Source organism: Macrobrachium nipponense, chromosome 41, assembly GCF_015104395.2.
Source record: "Macrobrachium nipponense isolate FS-2020 chromosome 41, ASM1510439v2, whole genome shotgun sequence".
Lineage (NCBI taxonomy): Eukaryota > Metazoa > Arthropoda > Malacostraca > Decapoda > Palaemonidae > Macrobrachium > Macrobrachium nipponense.
The window spans coordinates 9,226,390-9,242,905 of record NC_061102.1 but is presented as its reverse complement, the minus strand read 5'-3'; the positions used below and the strand labels follow the sequence as shown (position 1 = coordinate 9,242,905).

The window sequence follows — 16,516 nt, the reverse complement described above, 5'->3', positions numbered from 1 at the left end:
TACCCTCCACCAAAGGGTGCCAATCAGCTATGTATATATCTGACAGGTAAGTTGATTGTATGAAAATGATATTGTTATGATACAATAAAGTTTCATACATACTTACCTGGCAGATATATACGATTAATGGCCCACCCAGCCTCCCTGCAGGAGACAGGTGGAAGAGAGAAAATATGATAGAAAACGGGAATGGTTCCTAGTCCTGCCGCCCAGGGCAGGCCGGTAGATCACCTGACCTACCTGTAGCGAGTAGCACGAAATTTGAATTTCTGTCGGGGACGACAGAGTCTTAGCTATGTATATATCTGCCAGGTAAGTATGTATGAAACTTTATTATATCATAACAATATCATTTTTACCAAACCTTACATCTTTTGTATGTGTCAATAGTAGTACCAATCATCCAAAAATTTTTAAAACACAAAAATGTAAGCACAAGTACAGGATGCATCTTAATCTAAAGTCCAAAGTAATGTCACAGAACAGTTGCTATGTATGATATCCTCCAGGCTAATCTTGGGATACGTCGATGCTTGTTCAGACAGTTTTAAGATGTCGGACACAAGTAGCTAGATCCCCCTAACAGGTCAGGACATGGCACCAAAGGTTAAGGGAATGTTTGGTTATATCAGTGTTGAAATGTGTCGTTAATCTGCTTTTAGGCTGGCCATTAATATGACAGAGTAGCCAATTTTGGCATATTTTGAAGCAGTGACTTTCGCAAGTAGCGTGCACAACTCATCTGCACCTTTACTCCTAACCTAACCTAACTTGACCCAGCCAGGGTTTTTTTCCCTCTATGAACCCAAAAAATTATAACTCAAAATACAGGAATGCATCCTAACCTAATGTAACTTGATCTTTGCTGCCATTTCCTTACATGGCACTCTTCCCCCTAACCTGACTTGAGCACCATAAAAGTCATAGAATTGAACCTAGTTTCACCTAGGGCACCAGGTCCTTAACTAAACATGGATGTCTGGCAACCCCATCCTTACCTGACCTATACTAGAATTCATTGAAGTATGTAATAGTCTGATGACAAGTCAAGTGTCACTGTTAGTCTCATTTAAAGTCATGTCTACAAAGAGGGTCAGTTTTTATCCTAGTGCTAGATATAACCTAAACCTGTACCTTTTTATACAGTAATATGACATATTAGGCTGTGGTGAACCATTTGCTTGTTTAATTTAGAATCTGGTTAGGAAACAACATTGCACCTAGTAAGAGGAAATAGTTGATACTGTACTTGGAAAAAAAGACTATAATTGAAACAAGGAAAGGTTATTAATAATGGCGATGCTAATTTTATGAAAATTTTTTAACATTTCTGTTGTAGCTAAAGTCTAATTTCTCTTCCTCCCACTCCCCAGCCAGTTGTGTACCAACTACTCTTCTCAAGTACTAGTGGAAATGTCATTAGCCAGATCAGACCATGTTTTATAACAAAATAAGGCTATGAGGGGTTGACATTTGCGTGTGTTTTAAAGTCAAGAACCTTGTACAGTAACTTGATTCAATAAAATATTATTGTTACAGGTTGTAGAGCTGTTGAACACTGCTACTTTTATGACATCTGAGAAGGAGAAGATTGCAAATTTAGCCAAGGTTCAAGAGCTTATAATTCATCTTGATCAAAAGCTTCTGGACTCCTTTTTTGAAGAAGTTGCCGCTTTTCAGACTGACCGCAACTCGGATGTTCGAAAATTTGTTGTTGGGTTCATTGAAGAAGCATGGTAAGTACACCAGTGTGTTTAGGAGTATAAGAGACTGAAGGAAATTTTTATAATGTCAGTCAGCTCTCATGTTAAGTTTACATATGCAGTCTGTAGTAATGATATCTTATTCCATAGGTTACCATTTCTTAATTGCATTACATGATAGAAATGGATAAGATTTAGGGTTCGAATTGGATGTAATCATATCACTTGTGTATTACTGTTAGGTTTGTATTATACAAAGGAGAATAGAGAGAACTCCTTTCCCATTTCATGTCAACCTCATAAAGGGTAAAGCTGATGTAAAAAAAAAATTGTGGTGATGTGATTTATCGAGGGATGTGAATTAATACCAAAGATAATGATGATGTTGGCTTTATTTTGCAAAATATTAAAATAATTACAGATTGCTTATCTTTATATATATATATATATATATATATATATATATATATATATATATATATATATACAGCGGTCCCCAGGTTACGATGGGGGTTCCGTTCTTGAGACGCGTTGTAAGCCGAAAATCGTCGTAAGCCGGAACATCGTCAAAAATCCTAAGAAAAACCTTGCTTTTAATGCATTGGGTGTATTGAAAACTATGTACAGTAGGGCCTCGTTAATCACGGGGGATAGGCCCAGAACCCCCACCCCGTGATAAGTAAATACCCGTGTTATCCTGGTACCCCCTAAAAAATTGCTGTAAACTGCCTACTTTATAATAACCCACCCAAGACCACTATTTCAATGTTTATAAACTGCCTACTTTAGTTCAAGCACCAAATAGTCTTCAATATCACCTTAAACTAAATTCAAGCACAGTTTCAAAGTTTATTCTTTCCTATCTTCAATTTCCCCTTCATCAGATCAGCAAACAAAAGTATAATTACCTAACAATTCCTTTCTATTTTCATGATTTGGCTCTGCACCAAACTAAAAGTACATAGTATATCTATTTCGTGAATGAACATATTTATGATAAAAAAACAATTTACTGTAATGATTACAGCACCCAACTATAATATTAATGTATAAACAGCAAAATACAGCAATAAAAATCTATTTTTGTCTTTTGTTTACGTTTAGAATCAGCTGATGCACGTTTATTACCGAAGGAATTATTTTGGAAAACAATTTAGTTGCTAAAAGAAACTAATTTATTAATGGAATTATTATTATTTTTAACTTTGTACATAATAGTTTATGATATTATGATACAGTAATTCATATTTCATTGAGAGAGAGAGAGAGAGAGAGAGAGAGAGAGAGAGAGAGAGAGAGAGAGAGAGAGAGAGAACAGCTTGGGATGAGAGTAACTGTTGAGTAGCTTGAGAGAGCAGCTTGGGACGAGAATACTGTTACTAGCTTAGCTGGAGAATAACAAAATGAAATTTGTATTTTAAATATTTTTATGGTGATAAGAAATGAAACATGGACAGTGATAAGATATTCTTTTGTATACTGTTATAATGTGAAATTCATTGAGTCAACTATAAAAGTTGTATTGAAGCAGTTTCGTAAATCACAGAATAATAGATCAGTAATAAGTGATGAGAGAGAGAGAGAGAGAGAGAGAGAGAGAGAGAGAGAGAGAGAGAGAGAGAGAGAGAGAGAGAGAGAGATTTTGCTATCTACATTCATAGTATTTAAAAATTTTTAAATGAGTGTATCCTAAAAATGCATTTAGTCATGAAAAGAAGAAAACATAGTAATTAGTGAATCTTGGTCTGTGATAAAATTCGAGATTTCGTTAATTTCCCGGGGATATACATAGTATTTGGGCTCCACAAAAAAAGTAAGTAAAGTGATTTATGACAGAATTTAGAGGATACTTACGTAAAAATACATCGGTAGTTTGTAGAACGGTGTATCCACTCACATTGTGTAAAAATAGTATGTTCCAACGAGACTAGGTTTGGTGACGTCACGGTTGTCATACGTATTTTTTTCGTGAATGCATATACATTTATGAAAAAAAAAATAGTTACTGTACTGCTTAGAGTACCATACTGTAAAATTAATGTAATCACATCAAAATAAAGTAATCATTGCATGCTGTAAACATGTAAAGTGTCTTTTGTCTTTTGAAAAATGCATTCCCTAAGGAATTATTCCTTGAAGAGGCTTTTTATTATGAAGATATGCGTTTTATTATGAATATATGACAATAATATATAAGGTGAAAATGGTTTTATTACATTTACGCTTCGTCGCCGATCGCAAACAACAATACAATAATCTATGACAATTATCGTTTGTATGACTGCAGTGTTCAGAGAAGTTGATTAGTTATACCAAAACAATAATGAAGTTCGAATTGAAAAGTAATGTTTTCCTAAATGTTATTACTACTGTCATTACACTATTACTATTAACATTTCTAAAAGGTTAAGAATGGCAAAGGTTGCTGTTAAGTGTAACTCAATGTTTACATTTCTGCTGGCCGCTCAACTACAAGTTGATGTCAATGATGTGGAATTATTTTCATGAATAGGCTACAATATTATGAAGATATGCCAATAATATATAAGGTGAGAATGGTTTTATTACCTTTATTGTCAGTTAATATCATAATGTGAATCTGTTCATGCATTTGCTGGTTATCGGAAACCGGACGAGGCTTAGCCTACAACGGACAAGCCCTCGATGCTGTATATAGCCTGTTGAGAAGTGGTCTGAGGAAAAACCCAAGTGATTAACTGAATCCGTGATTGCTGATCCGTGACTAAGCAAGGCCCCACTGTAAACTGCATTCTTATGGCATTTTTCATCAAAAAAACTTCAAATATTGATTATTTTGCATTTTTGGTGTCATATTTCATCTCCCAGATGAGCGTTGTAGGCGTCGTAACCCTGGAAATAACGTCTATTGACAAGCGTCGTAACCTTGGAACGTCATAAGCTGACACCGTCGTAACCCGGGGACTGCCTATATGTAATAATTATATATATATATATAATACAAGATCTGTAAATATAAACCAATGACCTGGGGTCATGGCATTAGGAGGGTTCTACGTGACCAAAGCAGACTAGATTACGCTATGCGCTGTCTGCAGTAGCCTGATCTAGCTCAAAGCTTTGTCCACATTTTTATGTTATGATAACTTTGCACAACAACTTCCATGGGAAGCGGTTGACCTGTTAACCTACGCCGGAAACTTGTAACTTCCGAGCCGGCGGACTACGTATGTGTTTTTATATGAATTGCTTAGATAGCTAATGTTCCGCTATCGACGCGATGCTTTAGAATGGCAGTTCCACGCCAACGATCAAACATATCGGTCGTCCGACCGAGCTGCATCTCCTAGTATGGAGTTACAGAATAAAGTTGTTATCTTGTCAACTTGCCTGTTTGAATCATCTCCTCTAGTCAAGAAATAACCTCTCTACTAAGTATATCCAAGGGAGATGAGAGGAACAAAAAATACTTACGAATGACAGTCGTAAGGAGAACACAAAAAGTCTATCGCCAAGCGATAAGACATTAGAAGTGTGGCAGCGTATAAACGAAGAACATAATTAACAAGACCCATATCAGCCGACCGAAGGTCTACAAGAACTAACTTCCACCTTCAACATCAAACTAAACAGAGGAAACGGGATCTTCAATCAACGCAACAGTTTATGAAGACGCAACTATGTCCTTCATCGAGAGGAATACAAGCATTTAACACTGACGTTTGAGCAACTGTTGTCACTTATCTTCGAGAATCTACACCGGACGAGGGCAGCATCGAACATCAACGGAGCGGCCTTCTCTCGGTGCGCATCGTGCACCGAGAGAAGGCCGTGACCGTCATCACGACTTCCGACGCGAGACGTGGACAGGAACTGAGACGTCATCCCATGTCAACAATCCTTCGCAATATAATCTGGAGCTAAGTACCATTTTTTATCTATTCAGGTCTTTTCCTCAGTGAAGTGTTGTTCATCAAGAGTCGATCGTCCAGTATTCTTGGGGTGAGTTGTTCGCCATATTAATCTTCCTTCATTACAGAACCAATCTTCAACTACGAGGTTTCTCGCCCGCAGATTAATTTTTTTTCTTTTCTAATTGTCATTAACCATTTCTTGCAGGAATTCTCCGTATAATATTTTATCATATTATCTGTATTTTTGTATCTTTTGGGGGATTTTTTCCTATTATTATACACACTTATACAGTACATTGCTTATGCGTTTACGTAGTGGTCGAGTGTACTCTTATAGATATTTTGATAGGATTGCAAGGAATAGAAGTGATAAGAAAAAAGTGAAAGCCGAATGGCAACTACTCCGGCTGGCAACCCCAACGTGGTGACTCTCGTTAGCGCGAGGTCAGCGATAGTCCCTTTTCAAGGTCGGGTCAATGGGTTCCTGCCTCAAAATGTTGAGGCATGGATCTCATCTGTAGACGCTCTTTAAATGCAAAAAGCATCACAGACCCAGCAGTACAATTACAGGAGGCCAAGAGCTTCGTTGACTTTGCGAAAGGCGACGCAAGTGCGTATCTAAGGGGGGTTTTTCTTTCCAAGAAGCGCTTACATGGGACGAGTTCAAATTAGATTACGTGCCGTGTATGGGGGTGAAGAGGCTTTAGATGTAGTATTGGCATTGAGAAATATCCTTAACCAAGCCTCCATGACTCAGCTCAATGTTGTCGAGCGGCGGCGCTAATTGCCGACCGGACGGCTAAATGAATATCAGGATAGTTTTAAGTAACTCCGGGTGGTTGCGGGTGCTAAAATCAAAGTGAAAGATTTTATCCGTTTGATCTACCTTACGTCTATCACTGTATGTTGCCTGAAGCGTTAGTAAGGTGTTTTGATAAAAAAAATTGCAGCCCGACAGTACGGAATTAGATGTGTATAAACAAACAAATCAAAAACACATGTCTAAATGTACCGACCTAGATCCTTCGCTCATTCAAGTTTTTGCAAAAAATGAGAACAAGCCACAACAAGTAAATGTGGTACATAATAATAATCAAGTTGCAGGGATGGTTTGTTATAACTGTAAACGACCAGGTCACATGATTTCAGACTGTCGGACGCGTTTTTGTTCAATTCACAATAGTTCAACTCATTCATATAACCGTTGCTACTCGAGGAATCAACAGCAAAATGCTACAAACACGCAACCAGTTGCGAGTGCAAATAAAAAGAAGGGTCCTCAGTACTATAAGAGAAACAACCAAACGGAAATTCTGCACAACAGCAGAAACACAAACAAATCGTGCTTCAGGTGCCTCTGTTCCTGGGCCGTCTAGCCAGAACTCGCAAGGGCAAGCGAATTTTTCAGGGTGTGATAAACAAAACAAATACCACGTAGTTCACTCCAAGGGGGGATGAGGGCGATGTTGGGTCATCAATATCAACATCTTTTGTATCAAATAATCAGTTTAATCATTTATCAGATCATTGTGAGACAATTGATTTTCCTATGAAAACACACGGCCGAATCAAAAAAATCTGTGCAGGTTCCCGTAGATTTGCAACAAATTCATGCAATTATTAGTCAAAACGAGTTGCGACCAACCTTACATGCAGTAAATTTGGACCATAAGTCTACTTACTTTGTTCTTTGATTCTGGTAGTCCACGTAATATAATGGATTTAAGGACTCATCATTTACTCTTTTCAAATTTCCCTATAGAAAAGTCCGGAATAAGGCTCTCAGGCAGGGTGGGAATAATGAATTAAATGTTGTGGGCGTAACTCATGTACAGTACAAGGTCGGTAAGCGCACGTTTTGCTGATACCTTTGTCGTTGTACAAAACATTAATATGTATCCCACAGTAATTATCGGATACCCGTCTATGGGCACTCAAAATATTATCTTAGCACCTGCAAAACACGGCGTGTATATCCAAGGGAAATTCTATAGGTCTTCTAATACCCTAAAATCAGTTTTAGATAATCAAGAGACAGGCAGAGTTGTCACTTACATTACGGAACCAATCACCTGTCTCATGAACCAAGAAATAATACAGGCAACCCAACAGAACTCTCGCTCACTCCCCGTAATATCAGCTTGCACGCGAAACTCTCGAGCCTAACGTAACTTCAAATATATTAGTGCGTGTAAAGAGAACCTTGCCAGGATCTGAAACATTAATCCTTTCCGAAACTCTGAAAACACACGGATTATCCGTCACACAAGCCGTTTATACAGTCGGCTCACAACAACAATGTAACATCGAAGTCTGTAATCATTTTGAATACCACTTTAGTAATCCACAAAAATCAACATATCTTGGATGCCGAAGTTTATAAACATCGCATTCTTACCGTAGCTGAGATAAATCACGCTCAATCAGTCGCGGATGAAACCCTTTTTTTTATTTTGCAATCTATAAAGAACAAATCAATCAGGACATTCAAGAAGAAGGAATCAGCAGAAATTTTTTTGAATCTGTTAACTAATATCATGATGTTTTTTTCCACTACGGATGGAACCTTAGGAAAAACGGATGTCATCGAGCATCAAATCAGGCTCAAGGACAAACAGAAAGTAATCTATGTACCTTCGTACCGACTTCCTATGAAATTTCAGAATGAGATAACAGAGGAAGTAGGTAAAATGTTAAAGAAGGAGTCATCAGGAAATCAAACAGCCTTATAATTTTCCGTTAATAGTAGTACCTGAAAAAGATCGAACTTGGCGGATATGCATAGATTTTCGTCGTTTAAACGAAGAAACAATCCCTGACAGATTCCCAGTACCATGTACCGATGATATCCTATCTTTACTAGGCCAGAATAAATATTTCACAAGCCTAGACTTACTAAAAGGATTTCATCAGATTCCGATGGAACAAGAAAGTATCCATACACTGCCTTCAGCACAGCCAGGGACATTATGAATTTTTGCGTATGCCTTTTGGTTTACGTTGTGCTCCTATAACTTTTACTCGTATGATAAACGTCGTGTTTGGAGACTTGTTGGGAGATATCCTACATGCCTACATGGATGACTTAGTAATCTTTTCCAACACATTAGAAGAACATTTACGTAAATTGGAGTTAGTGTTACAAAGGTTAAGGCAGCATAATTTGAGGGTAAAGATAAGTAAGTGTGAATTTTTTTTAAAACAGAACTAGTCTATCTAGGTTTCACGGTTTCTAGTGAAGGTCTTAAAGTCGTCCACGATAAGGTGTCGGCTATCCGTAATTTTCCGATACCTACTAACGTCAAGGGAATACAGCATTTTTAGGATGCAGCGGTTACTATCGCCGCTTCATCCGCAACTACTCAATCATAGCCGCTCCCCTAACCGATCTTATAAAAAAGGGCGTAGATTTCGTATGGTCTGAATTCATCACAGGCGTTCGATAAACTGAAAGATGAACTGTGTAGTTCTCCTATCTTGAAATTTCCTGACTTCGGTAAGGAATTTTTCATAGCAACAGACGCCTCTAGACCTAGGAGTAGGTGGGGTATTGCTTCAACAATATGATAGACAGTTTTTTCCCTATAGCTTTTTATTCACGTAAACTGAGACCTTCCGAAAGTAAATATGCAGTAATAGACAAGGAAGGGCTCGCTATTGTTAATTCACTCGTGCACTTTAAATTCATAATATACGGTTACCCCGTCAAGGTTCTCACTGATCATAAGCCCCTAACCGACTTCTTTAAAGGCTTTAGTCACAGCCCCCAAGCGAACTCGGTGGCACATGATCATTCAGGACTTTGGCGCGAGGATCGGGTATTTACCTGGGAAAGCAAATATCATTGCTGACGCATTATCACGCAACCCCTCTTCATCTTGTACCGAGCCATTAGCTGAATTAATAGATATCTCAACCTCCATGCCCGTTGTTAAAACTATATCTGAACAGGAAGATCTGGCTGGAGTGCTGAACTATTACAGACGGAACAAAGAAAAGATCCGCAAATAGAAAAAATCATCATTGCGTTAAACGGAAATCCGAAGGAAAAAGAATACCTAAAGTATAAGCAGCAGAATTATATCCTACAGGACAATATCCTGTGTGATCCGTGACGAGGAAAACCCGCAACACACCGCAGTTGATAACAACCAGGTGTGGTGCCTATCTCACTCATACCCACTGTCTTAAAGTGGTTTTGCATGAAAATCCACTGCATGGACACCCTGGGGTATACCTTGATGTCACAGAAAGCCAAATCCTTATTTTATTGGCATACGATGCTTACAGATATAAAAAAGCACATAGCAAATTGTCGCACTTGTCAAGAATACAAAGGGGCACACGAAGACACCTGTCAGCCTAGGGCTTACCCCGTGCCAAATCAACCCTTTGAAAGAGTACATTTAGATTTATTAACAGGATTTTACGAGTCAGACAGAGGAAATAAGCACCTCCTACGTAATTATAGAACGCTTTGACTCGATATACAGAACTTATAGCGCTTAAAACAAAAACCGCGGTCGAGTGCGCTAGGAAGTTTATACGAGTGCTACATTTGTAAACATGGAATTCCACACATCATTATCTCAGACTCGGGCGGTGGAGTTCAATAATCATTTCCTTAACTCCTTGTGCAAATTCCTTTGTATAAAGAAATCAATACCATGATCTATCACCCAGAGTCTAATGGGGCTAGTGGAAAGGGCAAATCGTAAGGTTTTAAACATTTTAAGGGTCACCTTAGGGGGGGTGGGGCAGATCCCAACTGGGACATTGCCATACCTGCGGTGCTAAGCACACTTAATCACTCGTATCATGTGTCTATTAAAATGACACCGCACGAGGCACTGTACGGTATCCCGGCCCGAACGCCTTTGTCCACATCTTAAAGCCTACAACTAATTTATCAAATCCTCTAAGGATGTTATGGATGCAAGCATAAGTCGATATAATATAATTCGTAAGAATTTAGAAGAAGCACAGATCATAATGAAAAAAAATCATGATAAAAATAGCTAAGCCAACTAGAACATATGCCGTGGGCGATCAGGTATACATACAAGTATACGTGCGTAAAGGTTTAAATTATAAACTGACACCTAAGTTTTGAAGGCCCGTTTAACATTTTAGAAATTTACGGCCAATAGAGTTAGGGTTCAAAATGTATCCAAACCCCCACTGATGTGAGAATAGTCCCATTGGCACATATCAGAATCTAAAGAAGGGTAGATGGAGTGAGGGAAAAAATGGTTGTATTTATGAAACTTGTATAATAATTTATATATATATATCTATTAATCATATTGTATGTAAACCTATTCTTTTAACGCGAGTTATTACATCTGTTTTACTCATTGCAGGTTTTCAAATGAATCTGTTATTGTTAGGAGTGATATTGTGTATTCAGACATCTTTGTTGTATGGAAAGAGCGCTAGGACGAAAGAAATAGAATTTAATCATGGCTGCGATTATTGAGAGAATCGATGATGTATTCATCGTGTCAAGTAATATTGTTATCGAAGTAGATATGCATGCTATTTTCTTACCTGAAGATGACGTCCTTAACTTAAAGAATGACCTGATGAGGTTTTTGGTATTTCCCTTAAGGAAATGCATGAACGTAATTTTCATGCTAACTCAGAGATTTCACTAGCTCAAACAATAAGCGTCGCAGAAATGTTGTCTTATGACATACAAAAATAAAACCGCCGAGGCAGAGAAACTCGCTCGTGACCTGCTGATGTGGTCTGTGGCGGCACAATACTCTTGAACGCCGCAACCCGCTTATTCTAGCTGGACTAAACATCTTAGGATCAGTTGCGAATCTAGGCTTAGGAATCTCAAATCGCCTCAAGATAAAAATAATCAAAATAAAAGAATTGAGTTTTTGCAACACAAAACGGAACTGGCCTTATCAGAAACTTCGCAGCCAGTTATCTTCGATCAATCAAATAATGAATATCGTTAATGAACATTCAAATAATATCGATCAGGTCATGGAAGTTCAACATTTGCTGGCTACTTTAGCTTACTATAGTTCGAAAATAGATCATATCCGTGTGAAAATATCACATTTTATTGAAAAGTCAAAAGATTATGTAGAAGCAATTACGTTAGCAACAAGGGTGTGTTATCTCCTCACCTCATGCCTATTAAAGATCTGACGTTAACTTTATGAAAACGGACGGGAGAAGCTAGGTTATATTCCTTTATTATATGCCCATAAGTAGAATTCTATTATAGCCTAATATCAGTCAGCGTTGAAAAATTATAGAATTATGATCACAATTCCTTTTGATTCTTCCGATGCTTGGCAATCATACAAAATAGCACCGTTTCCTACTTTTATGACGAATAACTCAAATCCAGTAATATCCAATTTAACGGGGCATGTACTGATTTCTTCTGATAAGAAATCATTTACAGTCATTAAGACTTAGATAACTCACTCACTGTTCAGAAGCCATGATAATAAATTTGTACAGCTGACTCTTTTGAATTCTATCCTATATCAACGGATTCATGTGAGTTAGACATAGGTGCTAAACGGCGGCTCTCTCTCTCATACAAGCGAAGGTTGTCTGGGGAAACTTTATCCCTTTTACGGTAATAAATTCAATTACAGGATGAATAATGGTTCTTGATCCGTTATGATAAGGCCGGATTCGACGTCGTGTGTCCGGACACATCCACCGCCCTATGCCCCTATCTTCGTAGCAGCCGATGGTTTGTACGGGGACATCTACAAAACTATACCGTCAGAGGGGTCAACGCGATAATACGTGAGAAGGCGTATTTCGCGAACTACACGTGGGCTACCACAATCATCCCATCACTACCTCTCCCATACAACGCGCGAGTAGCTCATCGTCTGACGCAACCTGGCTGAGATGGACCCACGTCATCGACTTATGCAGGTGGAGAAAATCTTCGCTACTACATTCTGCTAGCCGTGTTCAGCGTGACGGCCATATTGGTTATCGCCGTCAACATCTTTGCTTGGCGTAGGCTAAGGCGTAAACAGAAGGATCTCCAAGGGAACGTACTGGCCCGTCTAGATGACGTACCCGTTAAACTCAAGTCGTTTGCGTTTAGGGCCGCCTGAACTTGGGCCACTTCAGTTCGTGCCTAGGGAATTGTCTGGAATTGTGTTGTGTGTGAAAAGCGGTCCGTATGCTGGCAAAAATGTAGGACAAGAAAGACTCACAGCCTTTGCATTTGAACAGTTGAAGTATCTCCAGGGCGCCTAATAAATCATTATAGACCCAATATTATACATTAATATATTCCTAAAGGTATTTTTCGGGCACCTAATAAAATATCAGCCCTATATATTGAATTTCTGCAGAATTACATTGTTATACTATTATACAATTATATTTACCTATTTACAAAGAGTGTCAAGTACTCTTTAACAATTATCCATGATCATGCTATAATCATTATTTTAGTACCTTTATTCTTAATCAGGTTACCTGTTATCATATTAATCATGTATACATGTTTTGATTTTTACCTTTTTATTATTTTTGGGTACATAATCATTATTATTACCAAACATGGATCTATATTTTCCATGCATTTATCTTTGTTTATGAATATGTCAACAAGGGTATGTAACAGAACCTTTTTATGCATTTAATCACTTAGTATGTTACGAGCACGCTCCTATGGACAATGTTTAAAGTAATTTTTTTTGTTATTCAAGGCTTGAATAGGTAGCAGACCGAGCCTAATGTAATAATTACATATATATATATAATTTACAAGATCTGTAAATATAAACCAATGACCTGGGGTCATGGCATTAGGAGGGTTTCTACGTGACCAAAGCAGACCTAGATTACGCTATGCGCTGTCTGCAGTAGCCTGATCTAGCTCAAAGCTTTTGTCAACATTTTTATGTTAGATAACTTTGCACAACAACTTCCATGGGAAGCGGTTGACCTGTTAACCTACGCCGGAAACTTGTAACTTCCGAACCGGCGGACTACGTTATGTGTTTTTATATGAATTGCTTAGATAGCTAATGTTCCGCTATCGACGCGATGCTTTAGAATGGCAGTTCCACGCCAACGATCAAACATATCGGTCGTCCGACCGAGCTGCATCTCCTAGTATGGAGTTACAGAATAAAGTTATCTTGTCAACTTGCCTGTTTGAATCATCTCCTCTAGTCAAGAAAGAACCTCTCTACTAAGATATCCAAGGGAGATGAGAGGAACCAAAAAATACTTACGAATGACAGTCGTAAGGAGAACACAAAAAGTCTATCGCCAAGCGATAAGACATTAGATATATACCTATATATATATATATATATATATATATATATATATATTATATATATATATATATATATATATATATATATATGTATATATATATATATATATATATATAATATATATATATATATATATATATATATATATATATATATATATATATATATATATATATATATATATATATTATATTATATATATATATATATATATATATATATATATATATATATATATATATATATATATATATATATATATAATATATAATATAGTATATATATATATATATATATATATATATATATATATATATATACATACATACACACTCAGTCTCTCAAAATTATCTTTCAGTCTCTCAAAATTATCTTTTCAGTAAGAAAGATGTTGCTATGTTGCCCAGATTGGTGCCCAACATACAGATCCTACTGGCAGACAATGCCATTGCTGTAGTGAAACGCGTAATTCAAGCAGCAGCACAACTGCACCGGGCAACCCTCGCTTGGCTGTCTTCAGCGCGAACCACAACTCCAGAGATGGAGCAGGTGTGGCATATCATTACACTGATTAAGAACTCTATAATCTCTATGATTGATCACGATAATGATGGGTGAGTTTTATTGTGAGCCTTTGAGGGCTTCTCTCATTCTATACTGTTTATCTGAGGTGAAGTGTTTCATATTACTATTTGATGGTGGCACAGTTTTGTTTTGAGCCTGCTATTGCATTCATTTTGTGTTATTATAGTCTTTGATATAAAATGAAGGATTTTCAGTAACTGTAGAAAAGAGCAGATGGTTCACCACAATTTCATCTACATTTCATAATTTGATCACATATGATTTCTCCTACAGCGTGAGAACTCAGGCCATCAAGTTTCTCGAGTCACTGGTTTTACTGCAGACGTACAAAGAGGCAGATTCTGTTACCAGGGAAGGAGAGTTCAACTTGGATCTTGTGCCCCTAACACTAAAGGCAGCTCGTCCTAGGAAACTGGAAGAAGAAGCTAGGTTGGTGAAGGACAAATTATTTTTAAAGTTATCCTAGTAATTCACATGGGACACTTATTTTCTTTTGTCTAATGTTGCTATATACAGTAGTAGACTTGGCTGATAAGAGGGTGACATTATTCTTGCTACTAAAGTAATTTTTTTTAAATGGTCATGGTTTTATTATAATGGCTTACTGCAGTTGCTATTATTTGTGCATGCGTAGCTTTTGAAAGTTGATTATAATTTTCTCGGTTGAAATATAGTGTCTTCGCTGAGTTGAAATGCAGTGATTTCTCTAAATATCAGATTTTTATGAAAAATTTATTTTGTCCTTCAATCATATTCAACCCACATTTGCAGGTTTTGAATATCACTGACACCACAGGTTGTGTAAGAAATGCCATATTAATAAGACCTTATTAGCCCTGTTTCCTTGCTGGTCAACCTACTTCAGGCTACCATAGGGTGATAGCTGGTCAAGAGATAGAGACCAGATATTATGTGGGCAACAAAATTTTGTACCTCATAGTATACGTTGTAGGCATCACTTGAGGTTCTTTGCAGTGTTCCTTCGGCCTCTAACTCAACCCCTTTCATTCCTTTTACTATACCTCCATTCAAATTCTCTTTCCTCCATCTTGCTCTCCTTAACCCTCTCCTGGCATTGGTTTCAACATTATTCTTAGGGCTGAATGTCCTCATAGGTCCCAGCAGTATCTTGTAATTGATGACTTTTATAACTAATGAACTATGAATGTAATGATTATAACATACAGACATTTACCTACATTGGAAGTTTATCTCCAATAATCTTTGTTTGTTCATACACGAAACAAACCTTCGGTCTTAACATTAGGATTTACTAGCGCCAAGCTGGAAACCGTAGAATTAAAATTACACTTGTAGATCCGGGACTAATGGCATCTATACCAGGTCACGGGGCATGTATACCCAGATGCCCAGGCTACACCTGTGACCCATCAGTTATTTTCCTACCGCCTTTAAGATAAGACGTGTTACTGTCTATCTCATTTAAAGAGCCGGTTTTTCAGTTTTTGCCCGTTCTTTATCCATTTCATTTTTTATTTTCATTCCTTTTCTTTCTCCAAGTGTGATCAGTGTGTGGTAAGAGTGTATACGTGGTATGATGGAGAATTTTGCCTCAACATCGGGATCGTCTACCGCTTCGAAGAGGAGACAAAGGAAATGCCCAGGAGTCAGTGGCTTCCCTTGTTCTAGGTTCCTAACCTCGGTGTCGACGGATCCTCATCCAACGTGTAGTAGGTGCAGGGAAAACGTATGTACGGTTACTAATCCGTGTTCTGTTTGTCGCGGTTGGTCGGTGGAACAGTGGAAGAAGTTTCTATGGGAAAAAGCCAATACAAAAGAAAGGGTGGTGACGCCATCTTTGGATGACCAAACCTTACCGCTTCTTTTGTATCGGTAATAAACCAGGCTGCTCCATATGTTTCTCCACCTGCTTTTGAATTGTCTCATACCCCTTCGGTTTCTCCTAGCGTTCTGTATCGAAACGTCGGGAGGGGCCTTGGGTAATTTTATGAATAATTTGCACTCTCCTTTCTTCCCAGCAAGTAGAGGGGAGATCCGCCATCTTTGTTCCAGGCTCCTGCTA

General features: G+C 37.8%; 1 protein-coding gene across 1 annotated transcript in view; it reads left to right on the top strand.

Moving 5' to 3' along the window:
* LOC135212491 (symplekin-like) overlaps window positions 1-16,516 on the top strand; it is an 87,965-nt gene that overhangs the window by 32,162 nt on the left and 39,287 nt on the right. Inside the window, 3 exon segments of the mRNA XM_064245979.1 lie at window positions 1,540-1,736; window positions 14,268-14,501; window positions 14,746-14,901. Coding sequence (XP_064102049.1) covers window positions 1,540-1,736; window positions 14,268-14,501; window positions 14,746-14,901 — 587 coding nt within the window.